This window comes from Haemaphysalis longicornis, unplaced genomic scaffold (assembly GCF_048455015.1).
Source record: "Haemaphysalis longicornis isolate Haplotype H1 unplaced genomic scaffold, Haemaphysalis longicornis Haplotype H1 scaffold_6, whole genome shotgun sequence".
Lineage (NCBI taxonomy): Eukaryota > Metazoa > Arthropoda > Arachnida > Ixodida > Ixodidae > Haemaphysalis > Haemaphysalis longicornis.
This window is the reverse complement of record NW_027526407.1, coordinates 31,891,569-31,915,734: the sequence shown is the minus strand read 5'-3', so window position 1 is coordinate 31,915,734 and position 24,166 is coordinate 31,891,569. Positions and strand designations below refer to the sequence as shown.

General features: G+C 47.1%; 1 protein-coding gene and 1 non-coding gene across 3 annotated transcripts in view; one reads left to right on the top strand and one right to left on the bottom strand.

The window, feature by feature from the left end:
- Positions 1-262: 262 nt before the first annotated feature.
- Positions 263-334, bottom strand: Trnam-cau (transfer RNA methionine (anticodon CAU)). The gene has a single exon. It is a non-coding gene; the product is annotated as a tRNA-Met (tRNA).
- A 197-nt stretch (positions 335-531) lies between these two features.
- Positions 532-24,166, top strand: part of LOC144142441 (uncharacterized) — a 39,944-nt gene continuing 16,309 nt past the window's right edge. The window contains exons 1-3 of one of the 2 annotated variants that reach the window (XM_077673949.1): positions 532-1,055; positions 7,847-7,902; positions 11,851-12,002. In XM_077673949.1, the coding sequence (XP_077530075.1) occupies positions 11,893-12,002 (110 nt within the window). In that variant the 5' untranslated portion in view covers positions 532-1,055; positions 7,847-7,902; positions 11,851-11,892. Of the gene's footprint in view, positions 1,056-7,846; positions 7,903-11,253; positions 11,276-11,850; positions 12,003-24,166 lie in introns of those variants that run through there. The other variant, XM_077673950.1, reaches the window with a different exon arrangement.

Sequence of the window (24,166 nt, the reverse complement as noted above, 5' to 3'; positions counted from 1 at the left end):
AAGCTTCTATCAGTTACTTTAGTTTATCAATTACCTTTTTCGTCGTTGAACCTGATACGGCAAACTTGCAACTGAAGTGCGCGAGGCTCCAGCCTGAACTTCTTCCGTGCAAGGTGCACCACACGTAGCCCAAGTTGTTCAGTCCCAGTAGCTTTCATACTTCATACCACCGCAACACGTGAAAAAAATTGCAAAAGTGGTTCTAGGTCAAAACTTCAAACGTACACAAACGCATTAAGTTGAAAAAAAAAAGAAAAAAATGTAGCAGAGCGTGGTTTCGATCCACGGACCTCTGGGTTATGGGCCCAGCACGCTTCCACTGCGCCACTCTGCTAGGCGGGAACGAGTTTCTTAACTTACGTATATGAACCGCAGCTATAGTCTCTGGCAATTACTGATGTACAGATGTTTAAGCGTATTACTTGCAATTTTAAAGATCCTTGCTAGTCAATAACGGCACGTCCAACAAACAGGTGTCTACATTCACCGCAATTTTTTATGCCAAGGGCATGTAAACAAGTATGGCTGCGCCCTATGTGCAAGCCCATTACCATGACCCATTACCGTTCGCGTTGCGTGCCGAGCAGTTAACGCGACGGTCTTCTTTTTATATCGGTCAAATCGCGCACTGGTCCTAGGCGCTGCTTCCGTCTACGATCAGCATCACGCATCCGCAGCGCTTCTTGGCGAACTGGAATCGGCGTTATTTTGAGACGGCGCGTGACGTGCTCGCAAGCGGGGCGGCGCTGACTCGGGATTGCCAAATTTGGTTGAAATTCGAGTCGGCGACCCCCGGGCTGCCAAATATGCACCGAGCCGTAATGGAGCCAGCGCCGAAGGCGCCCGTTGATGGCGACCGCTGCCTTCCAGTCCCCGAGTCGGTCGACGATCAGCGAAAAGCGCTCGTCAGCGCGCGCGTGACGTGATTTCCCAAGTGCCCGGAGTTGCACATGTAAACGGTCGAGGCGACGTGACAGTGCTTGCGCGCGGCTGCAGCTTCGACGGCAACCTTCTACTGCAGCGTTAACAACTGCGACTAGCCGTCCCGTCAACAGGTGAGAGCTTCTCAAAGTTACGCTACATTTTTATGAATAGTGGAAGCCCTGCAATCTGATGGACCTGTGCACGTATTCGGGAGCGCTAACGGGATAGCCGCTGCAAACGTGATCCTCGGTACTTTGTGACCTGGTTCGTAATGTGTTTGCATGAACAATTTCTTTTTGAATTGATTGGGTGATAACGCTGTTCTGGCTAAAGGAAGAAGACGTTCTATTTTGTGGCCTAGCGGTTTGCGCGCGCTCAAAAGCTGCGCACTGTGCGGGCTGAAGGCGGTGGTGACGCATGTGTGGACGTTCGCGTGACTTGCAGAAAGTAACAGCGCTGCGACGGTGTGCGCATGCGTGCGTCTGACTGCAAGCCAAGTGCGGTTTTTTACAGTGCAGATGAAATAGCGTCCCGTCATGTTAATGCGTTGGCATAGTGTTCTTTTACTCGTGCGAGGACGATCGAGCTTTGAAAGCTGTTACGAACTCACCGAAGTCGGTGTTTGCGTTTTTTGTTGTTTCGATTTGGGTTGATCATTTGTGTTTCAGTTGTTTGCATGTAGGCTATTAAAAAGAACAACGCGAATCATTCATGGGTTTTTATTAGTATTACTATTGTTGTTATTACTGTTATTATTTGAATTCGGCTGAAAAAAACGCCATACAGCGTGAGCGCTCGAAATGAACTGAATGGTCATATCTGCGAATCATACCTTTTATTGTCACATTGCTACCGAACTTTTGAGGCGTGTTTTGTGAATGTGCCAATATTTAAAAAAAAAATTTGTCGTACCATCTAATGGGGTCCACCATTTATTGGTAGCACTGCTTTAAAAAACGACGTGGTTTTGTGCCAGACATTAAAGCAAGCCCAAATCAGTTTTGTGAGCTTAGAACATTTGTGCAAAACTGGCATGTCGGCTAAGTATTTTTTTCGTGACTAGGTACGGTACTGTAGGTAAAGAGATGTTGCCCCAGCAAATCCTTGGTAATCCGTTTGGTTTCTGGTTGAAGGCGTCTTACATAAAAGTGCTCCCCAGGTTGTTTACGACACTGTGTCTCAATATTTTAGAACTGAGCAGTTTGAGGCTTTGCAAAATCTGAAAGCAGTTGACATCAAGAGATGGCTCAGTTAAAGTCGAATGGTTTGAAAATAACTAGTTGATAATTTGGGCTTGTCGCAAGAAATCAATTCCTTAATGTGTGTCTTTAAAGGGAAACCACATGGAGCGATTTGGCGAGCGGTGCCACAATTGAAAACAACAGATGGAGGCTCCCATAGGCGTCAAGTACGTGGGGGCAGCGGGGCGCCTGCCCCCACCGAGCTCCTTCGGTGGGGGCGACGCCCCCACCAGGAAAGTTTATGTGTGACAGTGGCGTAGCCAGGGGGCTGCTGACCAGGTTTAAGCCCCGATCCTACCACCCGAATTTTTAAACGTAGGTGCCGTGCTCCCTGCTATGAGCTTTGCTACGCGTGTAAACAAAGGCGCATATCCTTCAAACTTGTCACTATTACAAACATTCGCGTCTCAATGCCAGTTCGACGTATGGGCGCTTACAAAGAACGAAGCGCCTCAGTCAGGATGAATGCGAACGGCTGCAGCAACCAAAGCTGTGGCCGCCTCAGGTAAGCTAAGCGCGGGACGCCAAATGCGTGCGTGGTCCTTTTGTGTGGTTCCATATAATCATCCCAAATATTATGTCTTGTCCCACGCTCAAATGCGCAGAGAAATGTGGCCGATGTCGCCACGTGGAGACTGATTGGTCTTTCTTTGCCGGAAGAGCAGCGTCTCCCCTACACTGGATCCTTTCAACTATCCCAAGCTCTAAAGGCGCGCCCTGCCCAAGTCATGCCTGTCCGACTATGCCTTGGGCTGGTGGAGAGTGATGTAGCGGCTGGCAAGGCAAATGGGGTCCTGGACTGTTCACCTCTTGAAGACTACAACGATAAAGTTGTTTATCCTCCTCCTCCCAAGAGGGAAACCACGCGCGACTTTAACGCAGCAAAGAAGGCGACTTTAACGCAGCAAAGAAGATTACTCGTCATGGTGTGGTGGGGAAACCAGGAGTGGTCTGCAGTACTTGACGGCGGAAAAAGGGGGCACCACCGTTCATTTTTGGGTGAACAAAAGGAAACAGATAAACTTTGCCTTTCCAAGCAGCACCACGCGCAATGCAGCGGTGGCAGAAGGCGTCCAAGACTCCTACAAAGTGACCGAACAAACCAATGGGGCTACGCATCCTGCAAAATGTCTGGTTAAAATGTGTGGTTAGATGAATGAGGGCCGTGCACCGGGAGAGGATCTTTGTGAGTAAGGCGCATAGCAATTGATGCCGCCGTTACGCACGTCACCCCTTTATATCCCCTCTCTTTCACGTTACTGTCGAGCCATAGGAGTGTCTTTCAGTGGGCTAATTGTATGCCCACAGCGTGCGCGCACGGCGTGTCCCCTCCTGAAAGCGGCGCTGCAGACAGAGTCACTTTCGCCCCCCCCCCCCCCCCCCCCTTCCCATCCTCGATTGGACAGATTTGTTTTCTGCATTTCTCCCTAACCTAAGAAACTGGGGAATGGGCGTGATGCCAGAAAAGCCCCACTGCGACTCTCCGAGCCGGTTCCACACCTGAAGGCATGGCGGCCCCTAATTCTACTACAGGCGGACGGCGGTCGCGGCAGTAGTGAAGCCCCGATAGCCATCTTCGGCCTCTGTCACAGGCTAAGGCCCCTCCATTTCGTCAGGCCCCTCCTGCTTTCTTTTTAGGCGGCGGATGACGAGACCAATGTTCCGATATGGAAGGGCCTTAGTCACAACGACGGCAATATGCCGCAAGGTACAGAAGCGCCTTTGGCTTTTGGGGAAGCTCATGCTAGTAATTAGTGCAACACAAAAATGAGGCCTCGAATTATGTAAGTAATTACTGCAACTGATTTATCTTTGCATGATCATACATGTGGCTTACCAGTGTATATCATTTATGAATTCTCGGACATTTAAATGGTTTTCAGAGATTTAAACGAGGTCATATTGATCCCGCCGGGTGGGATCCGAATCCACGGGCAATTTTTCTCCACTTTCTTTCTTTAATATATATATATATATATATATATATATATATATATATATATATATATATATATATATATATATATATATATCTGACCTACCACATTTTCCCTTGGTTTCCTTGGCTTTCTTGAGGGCCTACAGTTACTTTCTGTCGTCATTTCAACGAGCCCCTCATTTGCTATTCTAATTCGCTATATGCAGAGAAAGGGCCTCTGTTCTGGCAGTCTTGGTGCCATAGGTAGCTTAATTTTGAAGATGGTAGAGAACACAAGAAAAGAAAACTTTCAACAAGGTAAAAGCACGATTGTTGCCAACGTTTCAGCAAAGAGACTTGCTTTCGTCAGGGCAATCTCTCTCTCTCTCTCTCTCTCTCTCTCTCTCTCTCTATATATATATATATATATATATATATATATATATATATATATATATATATATATATATATATATATAGAGAGAGAGAGAGAGAGAGAGAGAGAGAGAGAGAGAGAGAGAGGATAAATCCGAATGGAAGGGGCTCACCGTGTCTCTGCCCCCTCCGGGAAAATGAAAACTCTACGCCTATGGAGGCTCCTATAGACGGTATTCACGCAAAAGTTTAACGGGCGATATCTTTTCTTGGCAACACCGAAAACTGGCATGACAGTGGCCACCATGACCGCACATGCGTCTGCATCTAGCTGAAAAAATGAAACAGGCCCCGGTGGCCTGCGTCTGTGCCATTACCACCCGATTCTTGGCCGGGGTGTCAACAGATACGAATAATCGCCATGACATTGTGTGATGATGCTCTACTTTCCCTTGAGAAGGGCGCATCACCACTGCAGAATGGAGCTGCAGTCACGGGAGAAAGTGCATACAATGCATGAAATGCCTACGTTGCAGTGAAGTTGGCTGCGAACATGGATATCGAAACACGTGCACCCGCACTTTGCCCACAGCCGAGTTGTTCATACAAAAGCCAAATAATGCTTCCACAGAAATTGTGACCGTTCACGTCCAAGCGATTGAGATAAAACGGTGGCATAGCAGTGAGTGCATTACTAGCTGGGAGACTAGCGACATCTATCGGTGAGTGGCCAAAGGACAAGGCGCTCGCCCAGAGCTGAGGCATCTGTGGCCGATACCAAAACACGGCAGCTAGCAATCAGCTGATCTGCGCTGACGGCGTCACTTATGTCTTGCGACAGGCAGGCTGTAGGACGCTGCGCTAAACAGTACTTGACGTCGAGGTAATCCGTTTGAGCTTGGCGGGACATAGTACTGCTGCTGCTGCTGCCTGCACAGACGCTGCCGCACAGCAACGCTGCTGCGGTGCTCACTTTGCAGCCTTTGAGCTGCGACAAACTTGATTGATTGATTGGTTATAGGGTTTAATGTGCCGGCGCTACACAGGCAATGAGGTGCACTGTAGCGGAGGGCTCCGGATTAATTTTGACCCCTTGGGGATTTTTAACATGTGCCGAAATCTCGAACACAGGCGTTTTTGCTTTTCACCACCATCAGGAAAGCGGCTGCCACGGCCGCACGACAAACTTGTACTCGCCCATAGGGAAGCTGGGGTTTAATTGCAGCACAAGATTGTCACACCAATGAATGGAACAGCCACTCTCATCATGTAAACAGGAGCCGCTGCGGCCTGCGCTGCGAACAGCACATGCATACGACGTCGCCTTAGCAACAGGGACACACAGGCACAGGCATGGTGGCGCACACACGTTTGTGGGCGTGCGCGCCGCATGAGTAAATACAACCTGTATGGGGGTGCAACCTGTATGGGGGTGAATGTTAAGAACGGCTATAGATCACGTAGTGGATCAATCTGCTGAAGCGACGGACTTTTTATGTCAACACGCGCATGTGCATTTCCACGAGACATTTCGTCCTACAGGCCAGTGGCATTGGCTAGCTGTGTCAGCAAAGTGATGGAGCGTATGGTCCTCGCTCGTCTGGAATGGTTTCTGGAGAAGCGTGGCTTGTACCCAGATGCCATGACAGGTTTTCGCAAAGGACGTTCCTCAATAGACAGCGTTATTGACCTTGTCACTACTGTCGAGAATGAGAAACACCGCCGTCGTCTTACAGCTGCCATGTTCCTGGACATTAAGAGAGCATTTGATAATGCCTCCCATGATGCCATTCTGGATGCCCTTGAGTCCATTGGTATTGGAGGACGGTTGCATCAGTGGATAGCAAACTATCTCCGCGGACGGATGGTTTTCATGTCCACACTTGATGGAGTGACATCCTATAACCCCGTCACGCGTGGCGTGCCACAAGGAGGAGTCCTCAGCCCTACGCTATTTACCCTGGCTCTCAAGACAACTTTCACTATTTTACATGAGTGATATGTACAGAGAGGCGTCGCATGTTTTTGTTGACGGCTCGGTCACGGCGTATTCGTCGGCAGCGGCAGTAGTTATGCCTGGGGAGGACCTGACCCAACGTTTCAATATTGCTTACAGGACGTCGTCTACCGCAGCGGAACTGGTCGGTTTACGCGAAGCGCTCCGCACCATTTCTTGTGAAAGGCCACAGCAGTGGATTATCTTTTGTAACTGCAAACCAGCGCTGCAGGTACTAAGGTACCCAATGAAGCGAGGCGCGTACGATCAGCTGACCACTGATGTCGCTATCCTGTTTAAAGAGTTGAATGAAAAGGGCCACACGGTGGTGTTTCAGTGGATACCAAGTCACTGTGGCATCGCTGGAAATGAGTTAGGCGGATGCAGAAGCACAGCAGGCACACCACAATGGAACTTTCCTGTCTATACCGATCACAAGGCAGGATGCTAACGCGATACTCTACGGAGCACGTAAACAAGCTGCAGCCTTGCATTCGTCGGACCTGCAGAATCGACATGAACACCTTCACAAGCTCGATCCAGAGCACAAGTTCTGGGTCAGTCATGCTCCTCGTCTTCGCCGAAGTCAAGAGACATTGCTACACCGGCTGCGTCTTGGAGTAGCATTGACTCGGAAGTATCTTCACACAATCGGACGAGAGGACAGCCCAGACTGCCTTCTGTGCGGTTGTCCTGAGACTATCGAACATTTGCTTAGTGCTTGTCCAAAGTACTCTAGTGAGCGAATAAACCTTGAGACAGCTTTACTACGCTTGGACACTCGCCCTCTGTCCGAACAAAAGATTTTGGGCACTTGGGCTGACAACAGGAAGCAAAGCCTAGCTGTTAAAGCCCTGCTTACATTTCTTGGTGACTCCTCTTTGGATTCTCGCCTCTAGGTTGCGACAACATTGAACAGACTGCGAAATAATGTCTGAGCAGTTTCTTTTTTTTTTTTTTTTCATGGATAATAGTCGTGCTGAAAAGTGAACTGTAGTCACCTGATTCAGCGCCCCGTTGTACGTGAGACGTTTATTGGTTTTACTGCTTGTACATAGTTCCTTTGTCGCTTTCCCTGTCATTTCCCATACCTTCCATATTCATTCCTTTCTCTTTCTGTCCCCAGTACCCTCCCCCCAGAGGGAAATAGCAGGCCCAAGATCAATTCCTCAGGCCGACCTCTTCTCCTTTTCAATAAACATTTACTCTCTCTCTCTCTCTCTCTCTAGTTTGTAAAGGTTCCAGTTGCAGGATATCTCAGTGATTTTAGTTCGTACTGCCATTGTGTGTCAGCCTCCTTTCCATCCTCAGCAGCTGGGGTTCTGTTCTAATTCTACAGAAGCTTGTGAGCAAGTGGTGGTCGTTTAAAGGTGGTTGCATTTCTTTCTGCAGGTTCCAGCACTTCATAGTCTGGGAACACAGGACAAGTGGCTTGGAAGTGTCTTTGGGTAAGTAGTTGCCCTATCTTACCTACCTTTCTCATGACCACATGAAGGCTACATTGTTGCATTGGCTACTTACAAGAGTTGCGATCTTACTGGGGTCGCAAACTTACACAAGCTGCAGCCAGTCTGATGAATGACTAAATGCAGTGTCTAGAATTACGTTCGATAAAACCCATAGGGACAACTAAAGTTATGTCCGACGTAAATTTAACCCAATATCTTGAGTTACGTCGGACAGAGCTGCAATGGCAATTAGAGTTACGTCCGACATAACCGAAAGTAAAAAATTGAAGTTAATATGATGTAACTTTACTCAGGTGCTTTAAGTTGCATTCAATGTAACCTGAAATTTAAACTAATCTGATGTGATTTGCACAAAATCACACATCTGATGTAATTCACACTAAAAAATTGGAGCCACATCCAATGAAACACAAAATGGAAGTTGAATTTATGTTCGACTTAAAGGAGTACTGACACGAAATTTCAAAGCTGTGATAACTGTGTAAAACGCTTCCTTTTTATCAGGATATATCTCCCAGCAAGTTTCAACAGCAACAGTTCAGCGAAACATATTTAAAATCCATTTTAATCTTCGCCCGCACGAGAAAGCCCAGAGCTGGCCGACATGACATCATGTGCTACTTGCCCCAAACTGCCGACGTCGGGGCTCCCGTAACAAAGCCGACGCGCTGGCTGTGGTTGGCGCGCGCTGCTCGGGCGTGTGTACACGTCATGGTTTTGAGACTGACGTCATGCTGCCCGGGCCTGTGGGGACGGCGAAGACCTCGGCCGGTCTGGGCGCGCGCGTGCGCTCGCTCGAGCGCGCGCTTCCGGAGAGGCAGCGATACGGCAAGAATGGTGACGCCATGTGATACATGCTGTCATGGCGGCCGCTCGGCGTTTTTTTGTCGAAACCGAAACTGGCACGAATAAACGACGCCGTAAATGAATGTTTACGCTGCGCTCGACCGTCTAATCTGTCATTCTATGATTAGTGGGCTGGTAGGCACGCATAGCAGCGAAAAAAACGTAACACGAAAATTTCGTGTCAGTACTCCTTTAAAGTAAAGTAAGAAGAAATAGTTACGGCTGATGGAACCAAACTATAGTCACGCCCTATGTAATCTATTCAACTTTGTTGCAATGGCACATTTTACAATACGTGACGTCAATTCAAAAACAACACAAGTTGCTGCGTTACTTCGACGTGGTGCAGCATTCGTACAACTCAGTCAAAACAACACCTTGTATGTTCCTGTTGTCTGAGCAGTTTGGAGCCATTGCTTGTACACAGAGCCCTTTTCGTAAGGTGTATTGAAATCCTCTCAGGTGTCTTTTTTTTTTGCTGCAGAAAGAACTTCATTGATTTCCTTTTATAAAAATTTACATGCACTTTTTCGAATGCGCAATACACAGAAGAAAATGAAAAGACGGGAATCGGAAAAATATAATCTCTTGCCACACACACTATGCCAATTTGTTACTAAGCTCTTGCCGAGAACAAAGTTGACATGGCTCAGCGCCAAGAGTCCTTTAACAAATACAATTTTATAATTGATTAGAGGTAGTAAAATAAATGCCTTGGTACTTCTGTTTTATTTGTTTGCACAAGGTCAGGTGTAATGCAGCAACATCATGAAATGGACCATTGGAATAACGTAACGCAGATTTCATTGGCTTTAACCGTAGTTGCATTCATTATGTAAAATTTAACTGTGTGAAGGGGCGAATACAAGCAAGGACACAGACGATCACCCTTCTTTAATTCCTCTTGTTTTTGTGTAATTTCTGTTGCAAAGTTACTTGGAGCATTACGTGAAGCGCCATGTTTGTGCGTGTGTGTGTGTGTGCACATGTGCGTGCGTGTGTGCAGGCGTGCTTTCAGCGAAAATTTCATTGTGAGACCGCGCTCGTCCGTGACCTTTTTTGAATTCATCACCTTGTGCAGTCAAATTCTACCTAATGAACTCATTCCATTTTTACGAGCTGTCTGTCATTCTAACGCACATTTGTGGCTTGGTTCCGTCAGGCATAACTCTTTTTACTTGAGCTTGCGTCGAACATTAATTTCCATTCCAGGTTTTGTCGTAGGTGACTAATTTCTTACTTTGGATTACATCAGATATGTTGCATATGGGAAGAAGTGCACGTGCATTCATATGACAAAACTTCAATAGTATTTGATTAAAAAAACAAAAGAAAAACCACACCTGGCATGATTCAAACCCACCTTGCTGCAAGAGTCCGCTTCCGTGTGCGCGAGTGACATGTTCATTCCGGACTGCTCGACCAGTGTGGGAGCAGACAGTGTGTCGCAGTTTCAACGATAATTTACCAATGGTGCACCCGGTCAGACATAATGTAGCACCATATGTTGTTTTTTAATTGATTTCATGTGTCGTAAAACTGACCGTTACAATAATATTGCATAGATTAGACAGAACACAACTGTAGTTTTGTTCGTCAGGCTTAAATTTTTACTCGTCCTTGCGTCGAACTTAACGTAACTTAAATTTCATTTTTGTGTTCTGTTGAACGTGGCTATTATTATTTAGTGTGGGTTACTTTGGAGCCATGGTAAGACATAACAATAATTTCAACGTCAGGTCAAATCGGCGTAACTCGAAGCACTTGCATGATCTTACGACAGCACAACTTTAAATTTTGACTTTTGGTTAGGTCGGACACAACTTTTATTTTCACTTTGGGTTTCGTTGGAAGTAACTCAACACTCTTGGATGATTAATCTATTAATTGAGATCAGTGGCACCCTAATGCTTTTTCTTTGACAAGCAAAAGCCAAAGCAGATCCATAAACTGTATTTAAATATGCCAACGAAGATCCATGTGTTTGCACCACTGCCGATCCCTGCAAAACACGTCTTCAGTGTTCTCCTTTCCCATCTCTTTGTCTGGGGAGTGTGTGTGTGCATGGAGATTCTTTAGCATTGATTTTTCAGCATTCTATGCCTATGCTCACACATTATAAGCAACGTTGGATGTAGGCTTCTATCAAGACTCGTCCTGCATTGTTGTTTCCTGGTCCTTCATCCTTGTTTTTGTTGTGCATTGCTTTTCAAAATGCTTTGTAAGCAAGTAGCCTGAGCAAGCCAGCACAGGCATTGTTTTTGACTTCACTACCTCTGTTCTGGTGCTCCTGCTGCTGCCGACATTTTGGTTCTTAATGTATTGCTTTCCTCCCGTCTCTGTCTAGCTGTGCATTTAGTCCGCTTGCAAAAAATAATGGGTGTTTGATGATCCAGCTGTCAGCGTTTCGAGGCACCCCATCTATTTCGTGCTTGATCATGGCTTTTGAAAATGTTGAAAAACTGAGCTTACCTGCCTACAGGGTCAATAGTCATCAGTGAGACATGTAAGCGGTTCTTACCATGTTGCTCCCAAGTCAGTTTATCATCTTTTCAGTTGAAGCATACACAGGCACGTGCATTGCTGCCGTGAGCTTTCTTTTCTTTTTCGTCTGCAGCTTTTTCAGTCTGCTCTCCTATTTCCTCAAAGGGATGTTTGGTCAGCTTGTAGCAGGATGACTGTCTAAACTAATTATTCTGACATTTTTTTATCTCTCAGTTTTATTACGGTACTATTTTTTGATGGTTCTTGTGCATCATATAGTGGCATTCTACAGAAGTGTCACAAAACAAACAGCAAGAATGCTTTGTGGTAGTGTCAGTTTCAAGGGCATGTTAATTTGGGGACTTCCCAGCGAATGCTGCAAATTTAGCTTCAGTTGCCAGATTAAAGCACCTTTGGAAGACTGCTTTAGCAGAATTGGTTGCGTTTGCTATAACGTGCAAAGTTCCTGCTTAGTATACCTAACATTCTCCTTTTGATATCTATTTCTCTTCATTATTTTCTTTGCATGTGATGCCAAAATTTTTGTTATGTAGCTGTGGGTATAGTGTCTTTTCTCTGCATTCTGATGTGTTTCAGGAGCGAGAAAGCCGGGGCATCGTTATCGCCATGGTCTGACTTATGCACAGTAGCGCACCGAGTACGCCCGGAGGTTCAATACTTGGAGCAAACATGACTGTGCTGGACCCCAGCTGCGATTCTGTGCCCAGAGAGGACTGGTCGACTGGCGGGTAAGCCAAAGCATGATGGGAATGCTTCTCCTTGTCACGAGTCACCTCGGAGACAAGAATGGATTATGGACACAGTGGGATAAAGTATGAAAGGCAATTTAAAATTGCATCTGGCGAAGCTATAAAGAAGGCAGAAAAGCTAGATAATACAAGCAGTGGAAAAAATATATATAAGAAAAACCCCAAATGCCCTGTCAATCCTTGTACTACAAAAGTCCTTGTGCACTATCTGCGGTCGTGCATATATGCAATTGTACTACTGCAATCTCAGTCTCACTGCAATGACACCGATTAGCCGTGGCTGCCGGTTGGCCCGTATCGTCACGGTAAAGTCCGTGAAGTTGATGATCGGGCCAGCAGGGGTGAAGCCGCTGTTGTCTGGGTCCACTTGTGTCAGCTGTTAAGGGGGCCAACGGGGCAGTGCCTCTGGTGCCTTGCAGGGTTCCCAGGCTAGGAGTCCCACCTTGTATGGTTGCCTTCAACACCAATCACTCTTCTCCACCTGCTCCTCATTGTCCTTCTCTTTTCCCCCTCACTTCCTCTGCCTCACCTCTTTTCTTTCTCCTCCAGCCTCTCAAAATTCCTTGCTTCCTCCTCTCTTCTTCCTCTTCCTCTCCCTCTCTGCCATTCCCACTGTTGTTCCTGGCACTCCTCAATACCACTACCACCACTACGTTAGGTTATGTATGGTTGTACTGTTGGAACGCAAGCTTAAGTTCAGGATTTGAGCATTTAACAATGGAAAGGCTGGGTGCAAGTCTGTCGTATAAAGTGCTAGCAGCATTGAAAGGAGTACAGACCCCAAAAGCAGGGATGAATGAATAAGACGGGATGATGCGCTACTAGCGATTGAGGTTCCTGTTGAAAAGGACACTGATGCTATATACACGTGTAGCCAAAAAATGTGTACCGTAAGTGCAGAAAGATACGATGCTCTATGACTCGAGGGTCCCACACATGCAATGCCATCATTTGCTTGATGTCCAAGCAATCAACTTCCCAGTTTGACACTGGTACGGAGGGGCAGCTGATGCCTGCATCACTCGTTTTTCCTGTATGGTTAGCTCAACATTAAAGCAAAAGCTTTCATAGTGGGAGCGATGGCGTTCTGTCAAGAAACTTAGGCAGTTCCCCATAGACCAGTTGGTCGGCCGAAGAGCTCTGATAAGATCTCTGCGTGTGTCACAAACCCCTTCCCCGGATAGTTGTGTCCGCTTGCAAATACCAAAGAAGGGCGCGAGACAACAGTTATTTGTATTTTAGCAGGGTGGTCGGCCCGTGAGTTTTCACGTGTGCCGAGATTGCTGGGGTGAATGAAATCACAACGGAGATGCTCGGCTACATTTTGAACTATATAGGTTTACTGTACAAACAAAAAAACTACAGGGCAACGCCCGACACAAGAAGAGAGAAAAAAAACCTTCACACTGCCATCGGCCTCGTGCACGCAGGCACTAATCGGCTGTACACTAAGGGCACGCGCGCGCTAACTCAGACAGCTGTACGCGACACACTCTAGAGGCAAACACTTGTTTAAACCTCGACAACGCAACTACCAAAAAAAATACTAACAATTACGCAACACGCAAAGCCCTCTAGGGGACAAACATCGTTAGTTACAAGTGACGCTAGAAAGAAAAAAAACCGAAGGCGGATATCTTAATCCGATACAACAAACAATTACGAAGGAGGGAGCGCGGGAAGAGAAAGTCTCTACGAGGCAAGGAGAACCCGCCGGTTCAACAGCAGAAAGTCACGACGAGGTGGAGCCGACCTCGCCGGGCAGCAGCTCACGTGTTTCGGGGCTCTGGGGTGCAGAAGCTGGTCGGCCATGGGACTCGCGGCGATGGGCGAACTCAAGCGCTGAGCCGAGGCGTGGACCGGTCCGTCGCGAGCCTACTGATGTACTTCTGCTAAAGCGCGTCACCCCCGGGACCCTTCCCTGTGTAGCACATTCACGAATCTCCAGCCGACTGCCACAAGCGACCGCGTGCGCTCCCTTAAATAACTTTCGCCGACCGCTGAAGTCCTGCTCTGACGTCTTCCCATTGTTCCTCTTTTCCCCCTCATGGGGCCCTCGCCCATTCACCACGATCGCAAGCGCGCGTCCGAGCCAGCGATCGTGACGTCACCCCTCGCGCACCTGCACGTCCGCTGGAATGTTGCAGCCCGCATTGTCCTTGTAGCAGGCAGGGCGAAACAAAGGAGGTGAGCACAAAGCCGAAGGGGGAACCCCAAATTCCTCAGCCAGGCGCAAAATGGCCGACTCCGTCTGGGAGGCCGTCATGTCGGCCGTCTGAATATAAAGAAATGGAGGGTCTGGCCTGCAGTTTGTGACAGCGTGAAACCGGACATCCATCGTATCAAAACGGTTGCTTGAAAAATGTGAAAAAGGAAAGGTTGTAGATAAGACAATGCATGCATCAATAATGAAGGAGGAGTACAATAGTAGTATATCTTTTTCTCATAAACCACGTATCGGTGTACGAGATTGCGGCGCACGTTAAAGATCCCCATGTGGTCAAAATGAATCCAGAGCCCGCCACTACGGTGCACTTCATAGCGTGCGTTGCGTTGACACGTTAAACCCTACAGTCAATCAATCAAACCATGTATCGGTAAACATGTAGGTCATTCAAAGATGTGTTTACTTAGTGTACAAAAAATCTTCGCATGGATTTGCTCTTTGTTTATGATTTGGGTATTGGAAGGTTTGATGATCGATTGGACGCACTTCCAACAAAGGTTAGACACACTTCTAGCTTTCGCGCTTCTCTCAGCTTTCTTTACGAAGGGATGGTAAATGCGTTTTTATTGTGCCTTTTGGTTTCTTTGTGAAAACAACACTTGCGTTTCCTTACACTAAGGCTGGCACTTCGTGAACTGGCAATGTGCAAAGTGGTCTGAACACTAAAGCCCTTTAATGCTCATGCAAGTGTGTTCAGTCTTCCCCCTGTGTGACCACTGTGCAACCATCAGCAAGTCATCAGTATCTCTTATACTACCGGAACGCAGCAGGGCACAAACTTTTCACGTGTTTTTGGAGTCAACCCATGGTGTGAATCTGGCTTAGCCCTTCTTTCAACAACGTAGAAAACACAGAAAAATCTTCACTGGCGTTGTTTTGTGCACTCCGTTCGATCGTACGAGTTTACCAACTCCACTGACAGCGAAGTTCGATTTCTAAAAACTTTTATGGTCCACTTCATAGAAATACCAAGATGCCCTGCTAGAATTATGGGTGACAAACATTGCTTGGAACTAACCCTACATTTAAATTATTTCTTCAGTTTCTGTGGGCTGCGAAAGAAAGGCTCAGGCACATTGTGATTGGACGGGCTGTTGGTTTCATAGAGGGAGCTATTTGGCGTAAATGCATTTCAACTGGATGTGGTTGGCCCCTAACTAGATGGGAATGAAGCATTAGCCTGTGCATTCCACCCCATTACTTTCATAGTCCTCTTCTCTGGGTTCTTAGAGAACTGCTCAACGCAGTGAGACTTATCCTTAATTTAGTTTGAAAAGTCGGAGCTGGCTATAACGGGTTATGAAAGTTAGAGTTGGACGCCTTTGATTGCTTGCACAAAAATAGGTGGCATACAATACTGTATTACATAATGATCACACTTTTTTTGTTTCAGAAATATTGATGCAAAGTTGGGGATGCAAGGTAAAATTGTGCAGGGTAAAATTCCGAGGGAACATGTCAGGGTACGTGGTGTGTCAGAATTTGTGAGATGGGTACTGTAAGCGAGCAATCAGTTTTGAACAAGACTTAGATTTGTAATAAACAAACACATTCATTATGTGCGAGAATTTCATTGTGTCTATTTATTTATTTATTTCTTAGTCAACGAAACCTCGCTCAGAGTCCGAATTTAAGCTGTCATCACATGCTGCCTCCTTGGAGTCCACATTGTCATTGCTGACTGCGTCTTCGTGCTCCCAGAGCAGACATCCTTGGTGGTGTCGAGTGAGTTTGATATCCTGGTCTTCTTGACAACGTAGACAATCACACTGTCACCAATGTTGCTCCATGCTTCCTGAATCCAGGCACAAATTAGCTCAGCCGATGGCCTTCAACTTTTCGTGCTAGCGTTTCCAGTATCTAGTCTGTCAATTCCAATATGCCAGCTCAAGAGCATAATCAATCGCCTTCAACTGCAACATGGCTGCATAACTTTTACTCTGCCTTTCAAAGCCAGCACTGTCGCAAAATGGTGTGTAAGTTGTCGCCGTGGCTGTCTTTACTGCTTTTACCCCACACAATTGGCTCATCCCTCCAACTTAGTGCTTGGCATACTGTAAGTAGTGTTCAACAGATGGCAGTCGATCGATGGCATGTGCCATCACTGTCAGTCGCAACAAGCAGATAACTCACGCAGTACGGTAGGTGGCATACACAACAGCATGTTCAGCATGCAATCATTATGTGAAGGAAAAAAAAAACACTTGTTTACAAAAGTTGAGGGTGCAATCATCATGTGAGGGCATTATGCGGGTAAATACGATGGGTTGTACGGCCATGTGTACCTGCTCCCAGGATATCAGCGGCTGGAATTGAAACTATCGCATTGATGTTGGCTTCACCGTTAAACACAAAATCATTGCAGGGAAGACATTCTCCCAGGAGCAGTATAAGCTGTTTTATAGCAAAATATGGAGGCCCTAGGACCATTTTTATATTTATGAATTTGTTTCAGTTGCTGAAAATTGTTGGTCCACGCTCAGTCTGTCGCCCTGTCACCCAAGACGATCTGCTCAATCCTAGCCATAGACAAGTTTGCTGTAAAAAAAAAAAACATGCTTCACTACCAAAGACAATTTCCACAGTAATAGGGATGGCACAAATGCTCTGCCTGGATATAGTACAAAAAGTCATTATAGATACGAAAACTGCACATATTTGCAGGCCTAGACATGCATTTCACCCAACTCATGCAGAAACCAAACTCGCGAAGCATATTTCCCAAAACTGCCAACAGTTAAGCTGCAGTCACACCGGGCAAACAGTTGGCTGTTTGAATCGACCAGCACTGTATTGGTGAGCTGTTGGTGGCCATGCCCCAACACTGGTGACACCAGTCATTGGTGAACTGTCAGCGTTGGTAAGACAGCTTGCCAGGACATCCATGATTTGGGGGTGACTCATTGCCTCGTCGTCCTCAACGTCAATAAAAAATGAGCTCTATACGTCCAAACTCGCCTGAATGCTGTCGAAGTACCTTGATGTGAGCAGTTTGTTTCTACGCTAGCCCCTTGTTGAATGAGTGGCCTGCAATTTTCGGTCAAACAAAACGATCATGCACGTGCATGTGTGATCTATGACATTGAATAATACCACCAACTCTAGAAATAGGAGATGAACAGCCCATTAAGGTAGGACCATCACACCATGAAGGACACCATGAAGGCCGAATGAAGGACAGTAAGTACCCTGTCACAGCTGGGCACTTGGTTGCGAGGTGCCCTTCCTTTGTGCTTGAGTAGAGCATGAGCGCATACCACAACTTGTGTGAAGTGGAATTTAGTTTCCAGAAATTAAAATAATTCTAAGAGGCAGCACTCTTCCACCGTGGTATTTCTGTCTTCAAGAAATGCCTTGCGTGAAAATTCGTAGCTGCGATTGCATGCCTCTCATGAATAGTGTTCTAATTCTAGTGACCTGTTTTCGAAAAACTCAAATCACATGGTTTTAATATGAAACAGAATTGGCTGTTCAGGATCAGTTTGTTAACTGAGAATTATTTGCATCAGCGCATTTTCCCTCAATGAAAGTTATCATGCAAATTACACCGTCGAACAAAATGAGTTATAAATGGTATAAAACACAATCCAAATGTGAGAATGCAAATTCTTGGGCACTAGACTCGAACCACTATGGCCAGGAGTGGAGGGGTGTGCGCCTAGCTGACACTGAAGACTGCTAAGTTGATACATTTTGAAAAATGAGCAGCACAAAACAGAACACAAAAGAGAATTATCTTCCTTGTATGCTGTTGTTTTGCACTGTTTTAAGTGCAGCACACTTTAGGGGCTCGTTTTGTCGCCGTAGCTCGCTTAACGGTCACTGTCAAACGACTGCTGAAATCAGGCGGTGCCGTGAGATAACGCACCCAAGTAGAGCCCGGCGTTCTGACGTAGGGCATTTTGCAGAGGCTCCGAAAACCAAGTGGTTTAAATAGTCATAACCATTCGGAACTCATGAACCGCTGGCGCTTGACATACATCTCCCCGTTGTTTAGTGCAAAAAAAACTGCAGGTGCATTTGATGCAAAATATATGTAATTAACTGGCAGCACCCACGTTCATTTAGTTCGGAACGTTTGTTGGGTTGGTTTTTACGATAGTGAGTGAAAAGAAGTGGCAGTGCAACGCCGGCACGTGCGGGAGGAAAAGCAAGCACAAAAAGAATAGAACTCCCGGTGGCGCAGTTTCAGGCAGGGGGCATGCGAGCACTGCGAAGGCGGGAAATTTGAATTGCATTGGGTGGTAGCAGTGAGGGGATAACAGCGCTAAATCCCATTATGGCGAATCACTTTCTCTGCACTTCTGTCAGTTTTCACGTCGAGTGAAACGGCTTTAACTTTTGTACTCGTAAAGATTTCTCTGCTGTAGCAGCTCAGGGATTGCTGTTCAAGAATCAGACGTAGCAAGCTGGGACATATACCTGTTACATCGTTTACTGCTGCAAATTCGTTTTCAAATAGTGCGGAGTTTTCGGATATCCCGCTGAGACTTTTTAACTCACAAGCATAACATAACATGTTACGAACGTGACATTTTAGCAGACTCATCCGTCCTTTCTTTCCATTGCCATTGAAACTGGAGGGAAGCAGCTTCTCTCCATAAAGAGTTAAAAAACACAGGAACCCGCCATCGTTGTTTCATGCTTGCAGATTAGGGCAGCGGAGAGGGGAAACAGCAGTGGCGTCAGTGCAGCCCTTGAGGCACCCCGTAATTTGGCAGCGCTTTACGTGCGGCCCCGGGACTTTGATGTCGAGATGAAACACGGAGCTGCTTGGGCGCACAAGGGAGACGCCTGTTGGGAGCCGCCTCACAAAGCTAAGGACCTTGGTCCCCTGCCAAGGGAGCGGACACTTGATCGGGCTGACGGTCGCGCAGGGGAGGAGGTTCTGCGTGTATATGTATACAAGTTGGTGCCTGCGCTGCGATTGTCTGTGCAGGGTCGCGCTCCCCCGAGCGCGGCCCTGTTGCGACGCCGAAGCGGGAATCACTAAAATAAGCTGATTGCTCCCTGAACTCGCTTGGCAGTAGTTTCGCAACAGCCTGATTTCACTGGCACTTGCGCGATGACGTCGCCGCTGACACGGCGCGTCCACGTTACGGCAGCCACACCAGGTCGCGGCTACTCCATGCGTGCGAAAAAATGGACGTTTATATTTGGGGGTTTTATTTCTTATTTATGAGTAACTAGCTGGGGGCATAATATTTTTCCCCCGCACCAAACAAGCCCAAAGCACGTAGTAGTGCGTCTAGCGGGCAAGAAAATTACGGCAGTCAGGTCGCGGGCGCGCTCACGTAACTTCGTTCGTCATACCCACCTTCTATCGTTGCTTTGCGGTCCCGCTGGTGGACAGCTGTAGTCTGATAACACCGCGGTGCACCGAAATTATAAAAAAACATCGATTGCGGTAGAAATAAAAAAAAAAACTCAAAGCTTGCGCTATTTATAATTTGATCTTGCCTCGAACCTTGCATTGGATTTGTTTGTTTATGTTTTGTTTTCGCTGCGCCGGTCTGTGTTATCTCTGTGCCTAGTGAAGCGCTTGTTCCATTCTTTATTTTTATGCCGCACGTGTTATCTGCCTTGATAGGGAGAGCGTTTCGAAGTAACTTCAACAGCCTAGAATAATCTTTGATCGACGGTTCGAGAAACACTCGCGCCCAAAGATAAATTCCCGCAGAGCAGATGCCGCGGTATGCGACTCGATTGATTTTAGGGTTTAACGCGCCGACGCAACGCAGGCGATGAGGTGCGCCGTAGTGGAGGCCTCCGGATTAGTTTCGAACACCTGGGAATCTTTATTTAACGTGCGCCGAAATCTCGTACACACGGGCGTTTTTGCTTTTTGCCTCCATCAGAAAAGCGGCCGCCGCGGTCGGGAATCGAACCGGCGACCTCGTGCGCGGTATTCGACTTGCCGACGCTCCCTTGCGCACGTCACTTAGCCGACTGCTGCTTCGCCGCCTGTGTATTCTTTGAGTTGTTAGGGGAGCACAAGTTCGCTCCGATAAATTGTTTTCCTTGAAGACAACTTAGTCGTCTTTGGCATCGTGACATTATTTCACTGCAAAATACTGCTGCTAAATTTGATTGTTGCACTATTGTGTAAAAACAGAACTCGACAGCAGCAGCGCCATCCAGTGCGTTGAGCGATTCTTTGAACAGTTTCTGCATACCCTGCTTGCAAAAGCGATTTATTCACGAATAAAACTTGCTTGTTCGAGTGCACGATCTTAGTAATTTTTCACTTGTTGTGTATCACTCGTTGTGTATTACAAGGTAACTTCGTACTCTCAGCACCGGCACCGGCGGCGCGGAAAAAGAAAAAGAACTACCTGTTTTGTGTGCGTTTGTAGGTTATCATTTTTATCACCAATAATTGTTTTTTGTCCATTTTAGCTCTAAAGTAATTTTTTTTTTTTTTGCGAGAATGAAACTGGCGACACCAAAACAGTGGCGACACCAAAACATGGAGGGTGAACGCGGAAACTTTCAACTGCCTTTGAGAAATGTGTGGATCTGCTTCCAGTTCGAATGGAATTTGAAATTTCGAAGGACATGCGACTCAAAGTCCTTCGAAATTCTCGTGTAGCACTGGTAATACCGAATAATGCCCGTGCTGCACGAGCATTTCGAAGGCCTCGGGCTCGAATGTCATTTGACTCAAATGCCACCTTTGAGCTGCCACGCGACGTTTTTCAAAGGCCTTAGGTTGAAATGCCATTTGATTCCAAGCAGCATCACCAACGACCTTTGAGGTTCTCAAAGGTCTTCGAAACGTGAACGGTCGTACCCTCGGGCGCGATTTCTGCATGCCGCAATTACAAAAAAAAAATGCTTTACGAGTAACGATCTCCATAATTTAGCGCTTGTTTTTGTTCTATATCGCTCGTTCTATGATTGCACGGTAACTTGGTACTCTCAACACCAGCGGTGCGAAAAAAGGAAAATAAAACTGCCTGTTTTATGCAAGTTTTGTGCGCGCTTGTAGATAGTGATCAATTTATCACCAATAAATTTTTGTCGCGAACGAAACCGGGCAGCAGCGACGACACCAAGACATGGCGGCCAAACGCGGAAACTTCAACTGCCTTTGAGAATTGTGTAGATCGGCGGAACTCCTTCCAGTTCAAAGGGCGCTTAAAATTTCGGAGGCCATTCTACTGAAATGTCCTTCCAAACGCTCGTGTAGCACAGCTGTCGGGCGTGCGCCGTAGCTTGGGCTTAATGTTATGCTTTGAGGCCTTACGACGTCAACCGTGCCCGCAGCTTGTCGTGGAATAGTATAACGCCTCGAGCTTCGCGATCGCCGCTCCACCTGCCGCCGCTTCACCGCGGCGCTTACGGGATGACCGCTGCGCAGCTGACAGCGGCTCATGCAGTGTTTTGGTTCTCTTTCGCTTCTTTTTGCCTTCGAATTCCCGCGCCCCAAACAACTTGTTATGGTGATGGCTGCGTTTAGGGCACTTCAGAAAACAGCTGCGTCCTGGAGGCGTGTTTCCAAACGCTTCGCTGCACAGAGCTCCCACGTGACATGTGTGATATCACTGCGCGCGCTATTCTTTCTTTTGAACGCCTGCTAAAAGGAGCCCACCACTCTGGCTCTGTGGCCTGGATGTAGAGCACTGGGTAGTGGCGGTGACGGCTTTGGTTCGAGCACCAGCAGATCTATGTCTGTTTTTTTTTTTTTCATTTCTTAATTTTTTTTCTAAATTTCATTTTTTGTTCTAAACTCAAATTTACGAGTTGTTTTTGTCAATAATAGTGATTTGGTACGTTTTGGGTCGCTTTAGGTTTGGGGCGCAGCCAATGACGATGTTTAATTACCTTTCTGCATCGCGCGAACAGACATGTCACGTGGGTGCTCTGTGCAGCGAAGCGTTTGGAAATACGCGTCCTGGAGTGCTCTAACGCCAACAAGAGAAATCCGGGGACGCGGTACTGCGCGCTTCGCCGCTCATACGGGCGTCGGCGACGGAAGCAACATATCGCCACTGCCACCTCCGAATACCTCAGGCGCAAGTGAATTCTATTGTCACCTCGTTTAGACCTTATACTGGTACAATGAGAGGCTGGTTTCGTTTTGCAAGGCGGACAACGAACGCGGCTTTGTTTCGAATATATGCGCCGTAGCAAATATGTTTCAGGGATGTGAATTACCCAATACCTGACAATAACTTGTGCGTTTTAAAGGAATATAAGCCACGCGAAAATATTAAGTATGCTCCAACGCTGTGCTTCATTAAATATGTGTCCACTCACGCCTTATAGCAAGGGCCAAGGACAGTTGCTCCATCCCTTGGCCGTAAGTTTATCAACATTTGCGGAAGTGAGCTATAGACTGGAAAATACGGGAGGCTTTGCGAATGAGGCTGCACGAAACAGGCTTCGCGAATTTCCCGTGAAACCGGTAGTTGTAGACAAATAGTGCTTTCTCACAAAAACCGCCGTGTAAATTCTGCACGGGAACTTGTTAACTTGGCAGACTTACTCGTGAGGCAGAATTCTGAGTAGTGGCTGTTTTGAAAATGTTCATTTCACGTCCGCTCCAGTCATGGCGTAGTTGCACTTCCGAGGTTTCTGACCAATGGTATGCGCAGAAACCGACGCCCCGCCTAAATTGGGCGCGTCACATCCGACCGCCTGCTTTCAGCCAATCAAGGTTCTCGAACTAGTTGTTGTTGCAGCTTATTTTGGCTATAGGGTGGCTCTAGACCACGGAAGAGGTGGTGGGTGGGTTTTATGACGTGTTGCAGCCAGTGGTCGCCTTAGAGACCCAACCAACCACCGGGCGTCCGTCGGCCGTCCAGCTTACGTCCATTCCGGCTCTAGCGGACGTCCGCTGGACGTCCGTTTTAGAGCCGATGGACATAATATGTACGACCGTGGGACGTCCGGATTGAACACTATACGTCCATTCGGACGACCGAAATTCGAAGCATTTTTGGACGTTCAGTAAAAATCTACAGAATCATAATTGTTGTATTAGCGAGAAGCATATGTACCTTCGACGAATATATATATACCGCACAACACCAACGCACTACCGGGCAGACACGGACATGGTAAACTTTCTTCACACGTTATGTTAGCGGTTCTCAATGCTTATATACCCTTCCCCAAAGAGATCGTCGTTGGAGTCGCTCAAATGTTTCAAAAATGTTTAAAAATTAGGCTTAATTTTAGTAACATGGAGATGCTACTTGCAATATACATGTCAGGGTGTTGATGTGCGACATCTTAATTGAAAAACAAAGTACCTTTTTTTTTTCTTTTTTGCTTTTATATGTAGTTTACGCCATTGTTTGATGCTTCGTGGTAACTTTGTAAGTCCACTTGCGGACGTCCATCGGACATCTGAAAATATATATCCATTGTAAACCTGTTGCTGCATGTCCACAGTACGTCCGCAAATGTACACGCAAACACGGACGTACAGTGGCCGTCCATATTTGGCATTGGATGTTCGGCGGTTTTTTGGACGTTCCACGGACGTCCGTGGTTGCTTGGGGGAGCGGAGGATGGTCTTGAGGAGTCGAAGAAAGCAATGGATGCTTCGAAACGATCGTAAATGGACCAAACGGAGAATTCTGGCCGCTGTGTTCAAACCTCGCGCCTTATTCGCACCTCCCACGTACACGTAGGCGGTGTTCTCCACCTTGCCGTGCCCGCCCTCTTCGCGTGCGTTTCCCGAGTTGCGAGCCAGCTGCTGGATGTGCGTAAATGCGTCCCGGGCCCGGGTGCGTGCGCGCGCTCCGCAGAGACCCAGTTCCAGAATTAGCCTAAACGGGTACGGAAAGCGCCCAACTGCGTCAGCGCCATAGAAACGGCGGCGCTGCCCCGAGCAGTCCATGTATACACCAAAGGCTGTTCGGGATTTGTGCCAGATCTTCAGCCGCTATTAGCGCGCTTCTCG